Raw genomic sequence first — 15,320 nt, forward strand, 5'->3', positions numbered from 1 at the left:
CGTGCTGCTGCTCCCTTGCTCCGGTGATGCCACGTTGAAATATTTCTTCCCCCTCTCACCGGGACCTTTTGTTTTGGAGCTTTAACGCGCTGCCACTCTCGGCCCGGGACCAGGAGCACATCCAAATATTTACGATTTACAGCGACACCAGTCCCAGGAGCAGCGGGGATGAAGGGCCCTACACTGAGGATGGTTTTTTGGTAAAAAGCCAAAGGGACAGCAGCGATCCGGAGTGATAGCATTACTGGATTCACTACCAACACACATTTCTAGTTCAGGAAAAGGCATTTGGAGGAAACGGTCAAGATATTGCAAGGTGAGTTTTGATTGTGGGCAGCTGCCCTTTCTCTGCCAGGGCACACATGTGCAGAGAGGGGCTTTCTTGCTGGGAAATGGCTTTTTTAAACAATAAAAAATAATACTAAAGGAGCATTTTTTAAAACTATAATGTTGAAATTTCTTTTCTGCTTTCTATACATATTAAATATATTCTGACCATTTCCTCTCTCTCTCCTGCTTCATGATGAAAAGCTATTCCTGTACCCGCCCAAATACAGTCAGACCTGTGTCAGTTGTGGTACAGGATTAACCTATGGATAATAATTTCAGGGGACTATATAAAGGGAAAAAAAATTAATCTTCTAGAAAATATAACCTTTGACTGTAACAGGCTGTACTTTTGTGATGATTTTAGTGCCTGGCTTCCTCAGGTCCTACACTGATGAGCTCAGTGTTTGACTACCCTTTATTTCACTCTCTGCTCCACTATTTAATTTCCAGCCTTTTTGAAGTTCCTAGGTAGATTTTAAGGCCCAAAATACATGATCCTGGGCAGCTGCCCCTGCATCCAGCCTGTGCAGGAGGGTCTAGAGAGCAGCTGGGAGAGAGCAGCTGTGCTGGATGCAGGGGCAAGGCTGCCCCACAGCGCAGAACTGTGCTTCCCCTAGCTGCACAGCACAACAAAGCCTTCAGCTCCAGGGACAATTGCTACTTCCAGCCTGCAGAGCTGCCTTCATCCTGCTCTCCGTGGCAAATAAAAGGGAAAGGCTAAGGCTTCCTAGCACTGAACAACCCCCAAAACACAGAGCAGAAAGGTCTCACCCAAGCGAGGCAGCGCAGCACTAGCCACCCTGAACTGCTGTGACCAGGGACAGTTTATGGCCCCCGACCCGGCCCCCTGAAACCACCCTGCCAAGTGCCCCTTACTCCCAGCTCTGGAGGCCACCTGGGTATCTCTGAAGGCTGAATCCCCCTTGCTGCCCCCAAATACCAGCCATAACAGCTCTTACCAGCCTGCTGGAAGGGAGCACACAGCACGGGGACAGCCGGGCTGCAGCGCTAGGACCACTACTGACACAGCCAGCAGGAACAGCACTTTAGTCCAATCAGTGTTTACCACTTGCAGCTGGTTTCACAGGCAGCACCTGAAGGTGATTTGGGGTGATTTCTTAACGGCATGCAGGTGGTACAGGGGTTAAATAGGCCCCCACCCGAAAGCAATCAGGTTAACGACCAACCCCCAAACTCCTGCACGTGAAAGAATAGCAGGCTGCCTAGGTGCCATGACCCTCTCCATCACAGCTGAGCTGAATTTATCTGAAGCGATTTCAGAGAGGGAAAATCTGCCACGTCCCTCCATGAAATTTCACTGAAGTGGAATCTATCACCCCGGCAGGGAATGACATTTTAAACTCCTTTAACTCAGTATCAATGTTCAAATTGATTAGCCTATTTCATCTCAATGGAAATTCTCACCTCATTACATTAGTGGCCAAACTTCAAATAATTTTTGAATTAAATACTGCTTAAACAGTATTTCAAAACACTTAGCTGACAAAATTCATCATTTAATTTCAAATTACTGCCTGCATTTTATGCTAAATTGTCAGTGGATGAAATAGGTATCAGTGTGGGGAGCGGAGGCTGGCAGCTGAGGTCTCCTGCTCGGCAGTTCCACAGAAGCCCATTTTCCTGTCTGAATTGATGGATGTCTCGCTGCTGGCTGAGCAGGGAGCACAGTCTCAGACAGAGGCTCTGGACAGTATTTTCTGTCCTTCCAAAACCTGTGTTTTCCCCTTAGGGGATAGGATGCTCACCAAGGAATCAAATAGGCAGGTTTGATCTTCTCAGTACATGCCCTCCATTCCCAGTGGTTTCTTTAGCAGGGCTTTCCAGCCAGGCTCTACATGAGCTTAAGATGCTTCACCATCCAGTTCCTTCCATACCTGGTCTGTCATTTGCTCCTCCTTACAGGCTAAAAACCACTGCAGTAGGCAACAGTGTACAATTCCAGCTCACGGCACTGTCGCCACCAGCTGGGTTTTAGAGGACATTTTTAATTAAAAGAAAAATCACCACAAAAATCCTGTCCAGTATGCTCTGAAAACACTTCTGCTTTGAGCTCCAGCCAGCACTTAAGCCAGGCTTAGAGAGCGGCTCTCAGTACACAACTTGTCTTTTAAAACATTATAAAGGACCAGGAACTACCTTCCCAGGCTGTGGCATTAGAATGGGAATTCTGAATACTCATCCCAAGTCTGCTCAAACCCTGCCTTAAACACCTAAAGATTCACTGACCTCTGTCTCAGTTGCTGCTACACTGCACTCGGGTTGCTGCATTTCCAGGTTATGCTGCTGCACTCCACTGGGGCAGTTCTCTAGTGCTGCACAATGCTTCTATCACTTATATGAAATTAAAAAAAAAAAGACTCCTTTGACTAAATAAACTGTGATAGAAATATATTTACACTATGCACATTTTTACAGGAAATACAACTCGCTAAAAATCTGCAATTAACAATACCACCACCCTGCAATTCACTGCAGTCAAAACTAAAGGATTTGCATTTTTAAGGTTTTTATTAGAGAAGTTGAAAGTTTCATCTCAGGACTGACAATAACATAATTATCTCTTCATTTATTTTGTTTATAGGAATATGTAGAATTTGTTTGTACAAGCATATACAACAAAGTAATTGGTGCTTAGTACATTGAAATCAGAAATCTGATTTGTTCTAAACTACCAGTTTTCCATGCAGTCATCTTTGAATTGGCAGCATGGACAAATTCCAAGCCGAATGCTTACATGCATTGTTTTGCAATATAACTACAGCAAGCTCTGGAAACATGCAAATTAACACATTAGCAAATTGTTTTTATATCTAATGGACATAAAAAGGTTATTCCTGATATGAAATTCTGAAAATCTGCATAAATACTTCTGTGTAAAATTAAATTAGTTATGTACTTCTCTTTTACTACAAGTATCAAGAATGCCCACGTAATTAATATACACACATATATATAGAGACCTTGTAATGCTAAAAGTCTTTGTAATTAATCAAACAATATTCTGTGCCATACATTTACTCAGTATTTACCAGCTAGTAGCATGACTGTGGTCATATAGTAGGCATGACAGCCTTAGTAGCATTTGTATCACATGCAAACATACTCTTAGCTTTTTTGTTTACTAATTTTATCACGTAGCAACATGTATGTGATTTTCTACAATGTTGTGTTTCCCAAGTGTATAAATACTTTTTACATTTTCACAGTTACAAACTTTTTTGCCAAAAGCCATTTAAACAATCTTTTAAGTTACAATGAACTGTAGTATCCGGGATCTGCAACAACAGGATCAAAATGCAATTTCTATACAAGCAATGTAGGATGTAAACTTTTCTTAAAGTGCCTAATACGTAATTCCTTAGAGCACTGATCAGTTTTGGCACGAATACACTGTATTTCCCTCAGGTTACCCACTGCAGTGACTTCTATAGGATACTGGCTCCCCTCAGAATTGCTAGAGTTGATATGGCACTTGTGAATGACATCGTTAGGCTGCAGAAATACCTTGTCAAGTTACTGCTGCAGCTGATGAATTTGGCCGATGACTTTGTACACGCTGTACTTTTGAATATACGCAGTTACCTTTCCACTGCCTGTCTGCTGCCTGAAAAAAACCCATTTAAATATCATTTAAAATCAAACTCAACTCCTTACTGTCCTAATTATTACTTGGCATAAGGTCCTGTTCAGTGGGCTCAGGAACATCAGGTGTGGAGCATCTGACAAGGTGTGGCCTGGCAGGGTCTGGCAGCATGGGGCTTCTGCACAGCACAGCACACATGAGAACACAAATGGGAAATTACACCACTCGAGCTACAGCTGTGCTGCCATCTGAGATGATGTTAAAGGTATCTCCTGTGTTTTGAGGCTCTGATCCTGGGATTCTGATGCAGGCAAGGTGCCTGGTGAGATACAGAAAGGGAAACAGGATAGGGTTTAAAAAGCTCTCTTCATCTTCGGGTTGGGGTTTTTCTGAACAAAGGAAATTCTTATGGAAACCCAACAAAGGAAATTTAGTGCCCAGTGTTAAAAAAGAAACAATGCAAACCTTAAGACTTGGTGGTCCGTAGCTACCCTTGATATATTAAGAACAAAAAAACCCAAAACAAACCCCTGCCAAAACAAAACCAAATGCCCACTCTTCAACCTCAGCAATGTTATTTTGAATTTTGCTCTCATTTTAAGGATGCTGTCCTCTCCAACTTCAATTTGCTTGTTGAAGCTTTAAACCACTGTTGCTGGCCTGCGATCCATCTCTGCTTCCAGCTTCACCATCTGCTGCATCTCCTTTGCCTGCAATCCAAAATAACCGCATGAAGTGTTGCATCAGACCTTTTGCTCCCAATGAAGCACGTTTCACATGAGAGTGTCTGAGTGAAACACAGGCAAAGCACACTGAAGAGATATATAACATTATTATTTTTACACCCCTTGTCCCCCCACCCCATGTCACTCTGTTTTCAAAATTGGATGTAATTCATATATCTACAAATTCTTAGGAAATTTTTTTTTATTCTAGTCTGGGAGTCATGGATTGACTTTCTAAAGAAGTGTGTGATAAAATGCAGAACCCCAGTTTTGGGGAAGAAGTTAGGCAGATGCCAATTTTTTTTCCAGATGGGAAATGTCTGGAAATGTATTCTTACTGCTGTTGTGAGAGTACTGCAATGTGTTAACACCTGGAATTCATCCATGATCTGGACTTGTTTCTCTCATAAAGACAAGGAATGACAAAAACTCATCAGTGTAACATCTCCCTTGCAGTAGGCAAGATTTTTAAAGTAGCATTTTTAAAAAGAGTGTATTTTTAAAAAATAGTTTTTCTCTGACCTGGAGATCCTTATAATTACAGAGGGGGTGTTTTTCACCTCAGGATTACAGCACTGCTATGTGCTCCATGGGATTACACACCCTGAATCCACCTGAAACTGTATCCAAATGCATTATGCAAAATCCAGCAATGAATACATGCCAGACCTCACTATAAACTCTGCCTGCCTCGGGCTCTGCAGGCAGAGTTAAAGCTCTGTGTGTAAATGGTGACTGGCCTGGGAATCCCCTCTCAGAGGGCACTTTTTAAATTCCCTTCCTCTCTCTCTCTCAGACGCACACAGAGCCACATTCTCTCCTCCTGTTATCGTGTTTTGGTTTGAAACTCTGCACTTTAAAGGAACTGAGAGTCAGCATCTCCATTTTCCCTGGGGGTTCTCAGTCTGGGAAGTTATTTAAATCCATACCCCAAGGACCCTGAATAAATTGACCCTGAGGGCAATCTAACCCATCTATACAATCCAACTCAGGAGCATTAGGACAAGTTTTAGGAAGAGACAATCCAAGCACTATTTTCTTTGGGGCAATTGCTGTATTACCTATCATGCAGGGAATAATGGTTAGGGGACTTGATTTATTTAAACTATATTGCCCCAGGAGTTGTAAAAGTTGCTTAGACAGGGAACTTTGCTATACAGGCTGCTACTTAAGGAGTCACCTATTCTGGATGTGCAAACACACATTTGCATAGGTGAAAATGGGCAGATATAGGTCTAAAGCAATGAGGGTGCACCTCTATTCCTTTCCAAGGTAAATGTGGATTTATGCAGATGTGACATACCTGCCTTCTTGAAAAATCTAGCCCTGCACTTGCTTAATCATCCTTATCATCTTCTTGGGGAAAAAGTAATTATGATAACAGCAAAGCAACCATCATAAATATGATTAAAAATTAATTGACATTCTCCATTTAAATGACTTAAAAAGCTTGAAAGTAATGAAGAAATAATTTTAACATGAAAATATGGAAACATAATAAATAAATCAATATGGACAACCTCTTCTGAAACGCTGGCTGGATTTTGCCTGTGTGTGAAATGAAACATCCAAAACGAACAAAACCTGGCGTTTTTTTCTCAGTGACTCACACATTTCACGTTTCAGGCTTGTGACTTGACTACAGGCACACAGTGCCCTATAAATATTCTGTGTCCCAGTGTCCTGTGTATGGAATTCTTTTAGAGAACCTGGCTTCAAAGACCACATTAGCATCTAGCAGAGGAGCAGGATCTCGTTTGTGCCGTTCTGGGGCTGGGCCAGAGAGTGCATTCCAATGGGAACACACCAGCCCAACAGGACAAGCCTCTAGAACCTACAGTGGATCCATGGAGTCAGGGGCAGCCAAGGGATTGCTTTCAGGGTGCTCTCTACTGAGATCTCACACCAGCTAGGAAACGCATACAGTAAAAAATATATATATATATTTTCCCCTAGCCTAATGAGAGTTTTTTCATTGTTATGTGTCCATAAATGAATGTTGTTACAGTGGGTGCTGTCAGTAGTGCAAGATGTTATCAGTTCAAAGCAGTAATTCACATCAGGCAGTGCTGCACAAGGGGATGTTCCAGCCCAGTGCAGCTCCTTCCCTTGGAAACACAGGGGTTAATAGGGATTTCTTGGAGTAACGATTATTTAGGAAGCCACAGCAGCGCAGCCACATCGTAAAGTGTAATTGCCAGAGCTTGTAACATGTTGGAATTTGAAGTGAATTTTAAAGTGCTCTTCCACAGACACTAGGAAGCTATTTCCAGCCATCTATTCATATTTGGCTATTCTTAGAGTGGAATTACTTATTTTATTACCATACTGAGATATGTGGATACCCTTTGTCTGACTATCAGCATTAGCAGTTAATCATATGTGTGTTAACACTAAAATACTTCCCTTAGATCAATAGACACTCTCACAGACACAATTTAGAGCTCTAAGCAGATCTTCCAGTAACAGCAGCTAATGTACAAGTTAATCTCTAAATATTTCCTCTGCGCATCACCGTTCATATTCATCTGCATTTCAGATGCTAAAGCACAAATACTGCTAATATTATGTCAGGCTCAAATATCTGTGTGCAAACAAGATTAGCACTGTGCTCACTGTGTCAATGGCACTTCCCAATGGTTGCATTTACAAGGAGGGCTCCAATGATAATGATTTAATTTAGAAGGAAAGCACACTGAAATAATAGTTTGCTTATTATACGTCCATCCTACCTTGTGTTTGAGACACTGCATGACAGGATTTCAAAAGCTGTTTGTACAAAAATAAAAATGTCAAAATCGAGTAATACAACAAGAAGCAAATTAAATGAATGAAAACTGAAGTGAGATTGAAAAATTAATGCAAGAAAAACATACATAAAACAAAACAAATTTAAATTTACAACAGTTTGTACTGAAGGCTGTTTCCACCCATAATTCTACTTTTCTCCATTGTATATTTGTATGAAAATTTTCTTGCCTCGTTCAATCAGGAAAAAATAGTGCTTCAAAATCCACATTAAACAAACACCACCTGGATCCAACTAACTTCCATACATCAGTGTCTATAACAGTGATACCAGAGCCAGCTGGGGGGTGCACTGGTGCGCTTTTGGGGCTACAAGGAAATGGTCCAAACAGCACGTATGCAAAGATATGCTCTGATGGATCAAATTAGAGTGAGTTAAAAAGCTGTTAAGGACAACCCCTGTGGTGGAGGCCCCCACAAGCCCACAAAGGAGTGATAACCAGCACATGGAGGAGCTTATTCCATTTAATAACTGATGATTTACCTGACTTAAATGGCAAATGAGCAAGCTGACGTAGGCTGCTGCCACCCCTCAGCTGCAGAGCTGCAAGCCCAGGTGAGGATGTCTCTAACTGCTCTTTAAAGAGGTGACCCTTCAGTGACTCACACTTATCCCAGCTCCCTTACACAGAACATGGTTATCACATTATGGTCAAAAGTACTATCAGAATCATTCTCTCCTCTCCTTATGTATGTTAAAAAATTGATCCAAAGCTCTCTGAAGCCAGTGGAAAGAAAGAACTGATAACACCATAGCTCTGGATCAAGCCCATCATTTTTTTGGCAGCTATCACAGTGACACTACAGATCTGCCATGGCCCAAATTCCTCCCCCAGGTGCTGCCTTCCTGCCTTTAGATGCTGCTCAGGAGCAGACTGACAGCCAGATCCATTCGTGCTGGATGTTGGAGATACCATCTACAGCAGCCCTGTGAGGGATCAGGGTGGGACTCGTGGCTGTCACCCAGGTGGAGGTGCAGTGATCAGCAGAGCTGTGCTGGCTGGGGCTCGGTGCTGGCAGCCACCTGAGATCTCAGAGTGCTGTCCCCCCCTGCAAGTTACCAGGCTGCAGCTTTGGGGCTCTCTCCTGACACTGGAAATACCTGATTTGCCTGTTCTATTCCCTTCCCTATCTCTCTGCAAGATGGCTTTAATTTGTCTTTGAGAGAGTTCAAGTTCTGAACATTTACCAAAGAAGTGAGTACATAGCCTTTAACAGCAGTGGGTATTAAATGCTCCCCTTCTCTCTCACCTCACTAAACTGCTGGGTATATTCCCCTTGCAGTTTACATTTTTAAGTGCAGTACTGAAAGTCCATGCAATTCCAGCTCTTCTGGCTCAACCTTTCAGCAAGGGAACTGCTCAGAACATAGCATTGCTTCCACCAGAAATAAGATTAGAATTTCCCTTTCCTTGCCAAGTAGTTCTTCAATTAAAAAAAAAAGGAGCTTATAAACTAGCAGAAAATAATAAGGTATTTTAATTAGGAAAGGGTGTAGTAGTACAGATAAAACTCCCCGTGCTACTGTACATCTCTAGAATTCAGTCCAAACTCACTGTCTCTCAGAGTTCAGAGACGCTCTGGGCACGTTCCTCCTCTAATTTTTCAATCAGTACTAGAAATGTAAGTTCCAAAATGAAGTAAACCGACTTGCTTGAGTTACTTGTGGGGAGTAATTAAAATGGATATGCTGGGTCCTTAATGACTGTCATATCTGTCTAAGGAGTATCAGTGTGGCTGAACAGCTGAAAGGGCACTCTGGCTGAGCAGTTCAGCTCCCACAGGCTCAGCTGAAACAAACCTGGTGCTGCATCATCATTTAAGCCACCTCTTCATTTTGACTCCCCAAGTAAGCAGTGACCAGGAAGAAGTCCCCATTTTGTAAGGACTTGCATTTAGAAGGATTGTACTCAGCCTGACTCTGGTTACTGTTTTCTCTAGCTTGCTTTTCTCCTAAGCCTTTAAAACAAGATACCTGCTCATTCTGCTTCTCCAAGACTTCTAAGTGCTCAAGTTGAACTTTTTTCAACTGATCCATTTCCTTTGACTGCTTCATTGCCAGCTGAGATTGAGAGAAAATAATGGGGGAGGGGGGAGAATATAACACATTATTAACAAGTAAAGTAAAAACCTGCTTGAAAGTACACACATGCATGCTGTCTTGCCCCATTTAGGTGGCACAGAAGGCCTAGTATATCACCCAAACTTAATAAAAGCTTAATATGATTATATTATTAATTAATAGATATAATTAATAGATACATATTACACATATTGCACATAACACATAGACTTGGCAAACACACAGGAATGAACAGTAATTCTGTTAATTCAAAATAGCTTTGTCTTGTACAGATGTCAGATCTTTTATTCTACAAGCATGTGCAACAAAGCAAAGACAAAAATCTACCAGAGCTGGATTCTCAACACAGAATGAGAATCTTTTTCATTCTCTCAACAGAGGAATGAAAAAGAACATTCAGAAGCAGTGCCCAGTGACTTTCAAGGTTATAGTTACCCTTTTTCTCTCTTCCAGGAACTTTTTCGTGTTGCTGCTGTTCAGTTCTCTGACTCGCCTGAAAAAATGAATATGTTCTTCATGAAGACTCATTGGGAAAAAAAGAAAGCCAAAAGCTGCAACAGACAAAATCACAAACTCTTCAGGTGTTTTTGTTTTCTGATTATCTGTACCAGGTGGGACTGATGGCAAATTCTACACTCCTCTGGCTACAGGACTTTATGCTTAGAGATTTCCAAGTATATTTGCAGTATGATTGAAGGCTTGACTGCTGTGAATAAAGTTTGCTTTTTCCTTACTCAAGAGTGGTGGTCAAAACTTCAAAACAAATTGTTTAATTAATTTGTGCATCCCTTGCTGCACTCTGCTGTCAGTTCTGGTATATAAAAAGTGCTGTGTGTCTTAAGAGTGGTAATGGAAAAAAATCATCCAATGATCATAAGTAAAGTTACCCTTATCAATACTGCAATCTTCTTAAAGCTGCTATTTATGCAAAAATATAAATATACTATTAATAGTTGCATAAAATAACTCAAGTGTCTCTGCCTAAGATTTCTGCCATGACAGAGAACAAAAATAGTTCAAACAGTTGATTCAGCCCACAGACCAGAACTGCTTTCAGATCTGGGAGCAGATTTACCTCAGAGTCATTAGCGAGGTCTGACACAACAAAGCAAACGGTTACCGAGGGCTCTGACAGCTCGCCCTCCTCATGAGCTGGGGCTGTGCAGCACTCAGGGGACTCGGCTCAGGCTGTGGGACCAAAATAGCCCCGTGCCAGGGAGGGGATGTAAAAAAGGAAAGAAGGAGCCAGATGGCACGGCCAAAGTGAAAGGAAAACCCCAAAGGCTTATAAGACATCATTGTGTAGATTCTGCTTTTACTCCCTTCTCAGTCAGGCTCTCATCTCACTGAAAAAGCAAAAATATACAATGCTCTTGAAGTATTGAGTATTAGAATTATTAAAAGTATAAATATGAGAAAATCACCATTTTTTCCTACAAGGGTCATCTAAAAATGTATCCAGCACAATCTTTAGACCTTCATTTCCCTCCATAAAGCATGGTTTTAATGGAATTAATCCACAGCTTCCCCTGTCAGCCTTTGGCAGCATTCTTCCCTTGTCAGGAAGGGATACTCACCTCTCCCTCTCAGCTTTGTTTTTGATGGATTTGTCTTGGCTGATGGCTTTGCTGTTCTCCATGGATATTTTAGCCTGGTTGGCACGCATCTCCTTGCTTTCCCTGGGCAAAAGCAAACACAGTCATTAATGCCTGAGGTGCACTGCTGTGGAGGTTGGGTTCCTCTACACTGGGGTTACTTTTTCCTTGAAGTAGTAAGGAAGAGGAAGGAACAAACGACACTAAAATTCCCTTCCTTTGGATAGAACTTACACAGTTCGAGCAGGCAACCAGAAATCTCCATTTATTCCAGAGAATATAATCAGAAAGGCAAGTTCAAAGTATTTTTACACTTGAATATTGTAAAAGGGTATAAAATACTCTCTTTTCTCCCTATTATATGAGTTATCCTAGTACAAGCTATTATCAAAAATGCAATTTGTCTTTTACAACTGCCTAAAAAATGTACGAATCCTGCACTCAGAAGGTAACAGCAGTATCAACAGTAATAATGTTTGCTAGTTGTGGTATAAGCTGACACTCTTCCTTTTGAAACTTCTACTTTGGGTCTGTCTGGGCCTGAAAAGAGGGGTTTAGGCCATGGGCAGGCTTATGTTTGGTTTCCCCTGCTGGCTCAGTGAACCTTTTAGCCTTTCCTGTGAAAAGAGAGAGCTTTTTAAAAAATTTTATTAAGGAACTGTGATGCCTTTTTTTTTTTTTTTTCTTTTCCCTCCAAGAGTTCATAAGGTTGAACATTTCCTGGATACAGATTTACAAGCAGTGGTATCACAGCAAAATTAGTCTGGGTTCTAAAAAAAAATGATGTGTTGAAAACATATTTCACTCCAACAATCCTTTCTTCAAATGAAAGCTTTTATTTTCCTCACTGAAATGGAAGTGATTTTCAAACACACTGTCTTTAAGAGGAGTGCTGAAATAATTTATTTTGATTATTGTGCTGAAGGATATGAAAAAAGTCAGTGTAGGTGTTCAAAGTGACTTAGCCTGTTTGCATCAGATACAAGTTTAGAGTGGAAGAAGTTAAGAGGATTAGAGGACTACTGTGCATCACTGATGATTTAGAAATGAGGCATTGGCCATGGAGGTGGCTGACAGGGCCAACACATCATGCTGTCTCTAGCAAAAACACTGTCCTCCCACAGGCTGTGGTGATTCCTGGAACTGGAAGAAGTGGATAAGCCAGGAAGGTAAAGAAAAGAAAAAGAAAAAAGGATTCTGAAAAATGTGGCACTGCAAGATTTAGCTGCTGATTCCCTACTGAGTCATAGTGACTGCACCTCTGAAATTTATACAAACATGTCTTTTGAAGGGATACTTAACTTTCAGCATGAAAGTCTATCCTTGGAATTTATATATATATTTAGATGACATCAAAGTGCATTAACATGTCATTTTCTGACACCAGTATTGTTTGAATAAATAGAAATCTCTTGTTCTATTAAAAAAACCCCACCACACAATTTTTCTCTCTCTCTCTCCGTTATTTTATCTGGAGTACATAATGCTTGTGAACAGTGCCTCGTGTCCCCAGTTCCTGACCTGCTGCAGGATCATCACCTCCAGGTCAGCCAAGGGAACTCAGTCTGGGGAGGCAGGGGGCTCAGCACCCCTGCAGCTCAATAAGCTTCAGGTTTTTAGCAGTATCTGCTACCTTCTGCTTTGTTTTTAAATGAGCCCAAAGCACAGACAGAAATTGCTTTTTGTGCTGCCATGGAGGGAAAGCACCTTTCCTACAGCAGGCAGCATTTGAGATTATTGATCTCTGCTACAGCCCTGTGGCCTCTGCTGTGATATCCAACTGATTACCCAGCTCAGAGAGAGGGAAGTGGTGAGCACAGCCTGCTGAGAGCCTGCTCTGCTCCATGCTGCCCTCACAGATCCCCCTGTTCCTGGGGATAGACCTGGATTGTCTCCTGGCCTCTAGAGATAAGGACATCTCCTCCTACACACAATATATTACATTAAAAAGTTTACAAATTATCAAGTGTGATGCCTCTTTGGGGCATTATTATTCACATTTCAGTATTTCACAGTCCAAATTCTTCTGAAATATTCATAGATTCAGACACAGTCTTAAATTTGTTTTTAACAGCAAAGTCCCCTGTCTGCACATAATTCCCAAATAAGCAGAAACACACTAAACTGCAATGAATAAAGCAGAAAGAATATTGAAGGTTGTTGCTCCTGGGACAGCTGAACAAAGAGGCTTCTTGATATTTATATGGATGTAAATTATTAGATCTGGTTCTTAGTGCCTTTAAACACAGAGCAATACATGGACTGAACACAAATGATTTCTAATGAGAAAGCAAAATCCATGGCTAAGAATATAAGAATCATATACAAGAAATGATAGAGGGCTGCTTAAACAACATACAGACACAGAAATTCTAAACCCAAAGACTAAAATTATGAGAAAAAAACTTTTTTAAAAATTTAAGTTTTGCCTTAGTGTATATACACTGGTAGGCTGAAATGACAGCTTCTAGCAAAGTTAAGAGAACATGGAACTATGTATGGAAAAGAAAACAAAAAAATTACTTTTACAGGCCATATATTAGTAAATCATCTTCCAAGCATTCTGATGAATTTCAAGTAGGATGGAAAAAGATTACTCAAAAAAAAGAAAGTGATGTGATTTCCTGGGCTGATGCCGCCAAGTATGACTTAGAGGTACAGAACCAAGGGCTGCACCTTCCTCTGGCTAATAGTTTTTGAATGACGAATTTGTATAATAATTTAACAGTTTGTGGACTTGCTATTTGACTGGGTATGTTTTGCAGGACAGCTTGAAGAGATGGGTTAACCCAGAGATTAACATAAAGATGAGCTCAGTACGAGCCTTTTGCTGGGACAATTCTCTGCTGGATGAGAAGCTTGCAGCTCCCAGCATGTGTTCTCTCTGACGCAGAAACACGCTGCTTTTTCTCTCAGGAATTTTAAAAGTCATTCCAATTCCTTCTTCAAATGTGATTTGTTTCATTTCTTTTCTGCCCATGATTTTTATGTGAAAGGCGCTGAAGACAATTACGTATGAATCGACATATGAATATATATATTTTGTGTACACACATATTTTATCTCCATATCTTTTTAGGCTGCTTTGGATAAGAGAACATAGAATAAAAAAAAGATTCCTCTACTTACCATGATTTTTAGCACTGTGACTATAATGTGCATCTATTTGATTTCAAACAGGCAGGATGGTTAATTACAAAAGCATTAGTGTCATGTAGCATCTTCTGTGTGATCATAGCAAGATATTGTATGAAGATAACTCATCGGTCTAATGTAGCTTATCCTGCAGCCCCTTTTGACCTCCCTTCTCATGGATCTTTCTTACAGCCAGCAGTGCTATAAACACAAGTCCCCAGCTGACAGCAACTCCAAAGGATATTTCTGTATTTTATACTTCTCGGTTTTCAGCCTCCGAATTGGAGTTCCTGAGTAAAGTCAATGCAAACTACAAATGCCTCATCACCCCTGCTGCCTCTAAGGAGGTTCAGATGATCTAAATCAGCTAAGAAGCCCATTCCTACATCTACCATCTACCTGTTGGAGGTTAGAATTTTCCTTTTTTTTCTTTCTCTCAGGGAATTTTGTCCCATTTGTTGCTAAGAGACGATAATGACCGGGTACCTAAGAGAAACAAAATAAATGGCCAAAGTGGGAGAACGATGCAGGTGTACTCTCCTAGTGAGGGCCTGCCTTCTGGAGGGCAGAGGTAGTGGAAGATTTTGGCTGGGGGGTGAGGCTGGGCTCAGCTCCTCTGGCTGGTGGGATCGAAGGGGAGATGCTGTGGTTGCTGTGGGGAGAATTCGCCACCACTGTGGGGTTCTGTCTGCTATGACATTCTCCTACCGTGAGCAAGGCTCTGCTCCTATGAGCAGCTCTTGCACTGGGACCTTATTAACACCCAACCTCACTGGAAGGGATCCTCACCATCTCAGGGGAAGAGCCGGGACCCCGCATCCCTTGGGAGCCTCTCTGAGGGAGCCTCTCTGAGGGGGCCTCGCCGGCCGTGTTTGGGAGCCAGGCCGCGCCGTTCCTCTGCCCCTGCTCCAGGGGTTTTCACTGCTCTGTAACCCCACACCCCGGCTCCTGCTGGAGCTGCAGAGTTTCTGCTGCATCTCCTGTCTGGGGCCTGCTGGCCCTGCCCTCCCAGCCCCGCTCCGAGGTTCCCCTCAGAGCCG

The 15,320-nt window shown here is 41.8% G+C and overlaps 1 protein-coding gene across 4 annotated transcripts in view; it reads right to left on the reverse strand.

Moving 5' to 3' along the window:
* Positions 1 to 2,722: 2,722 nt before the first annotated feature.
* The window catches only part of PLCB4 (phospholipase C beta 4), a 74,370-nt gene continuing 61,772 nt past the window's right edge, over positions 2,723 to 15,320 (reverse strand). For 2 of the 4 annotated variants that reach the window (XM_005422589.3, XM_005422588.2), the window contains 4 exons: positions 11,128 to 11,229; positions 9,986 to 10,043; positions 9,443 to 9,529; positions 2,723 to 4,644 (listed from right to left, as the gene is read on the reverse strand). In XM_005422589.3, the coding sequence (XP_005422646.1) occupies positions 4,576 to 4,644; positions 9,443 to 9,529; positions 9,986 to 10,043; positions 11,128 to 11,229 (316 nt within the window). In that variant the 3' untranslated portion in view covers positions 2,723 to 4,575. Of the gene's footprint in view, positions 4,645 to 7,391; positions 7,429 to 9,442; positions 9,530 to 9,985; positions 10,044 to 11,127; positions 11,230 to 15,320 lie in introns of all 4 variants that reach the window. The other 2 variants (XM_014307690.2, XM_005422587.2) reach the window with 2 other exon arrangements.

Source organism: Geospiza fortis, unplaced genomic scaffold (genome assembly GCF_000277835.1).
Source record: "Geospiza fortis unplaced genomic scaffold, GeoFor_1.0 scaffold275, whole genome shotgun sequence".
Classification (NCBI taxonomy): Eukaryota; Metazoa; Chordata; class Aves; order Passeriformes; family Thraupidae; genus Geospiza; species Geospiza fortis.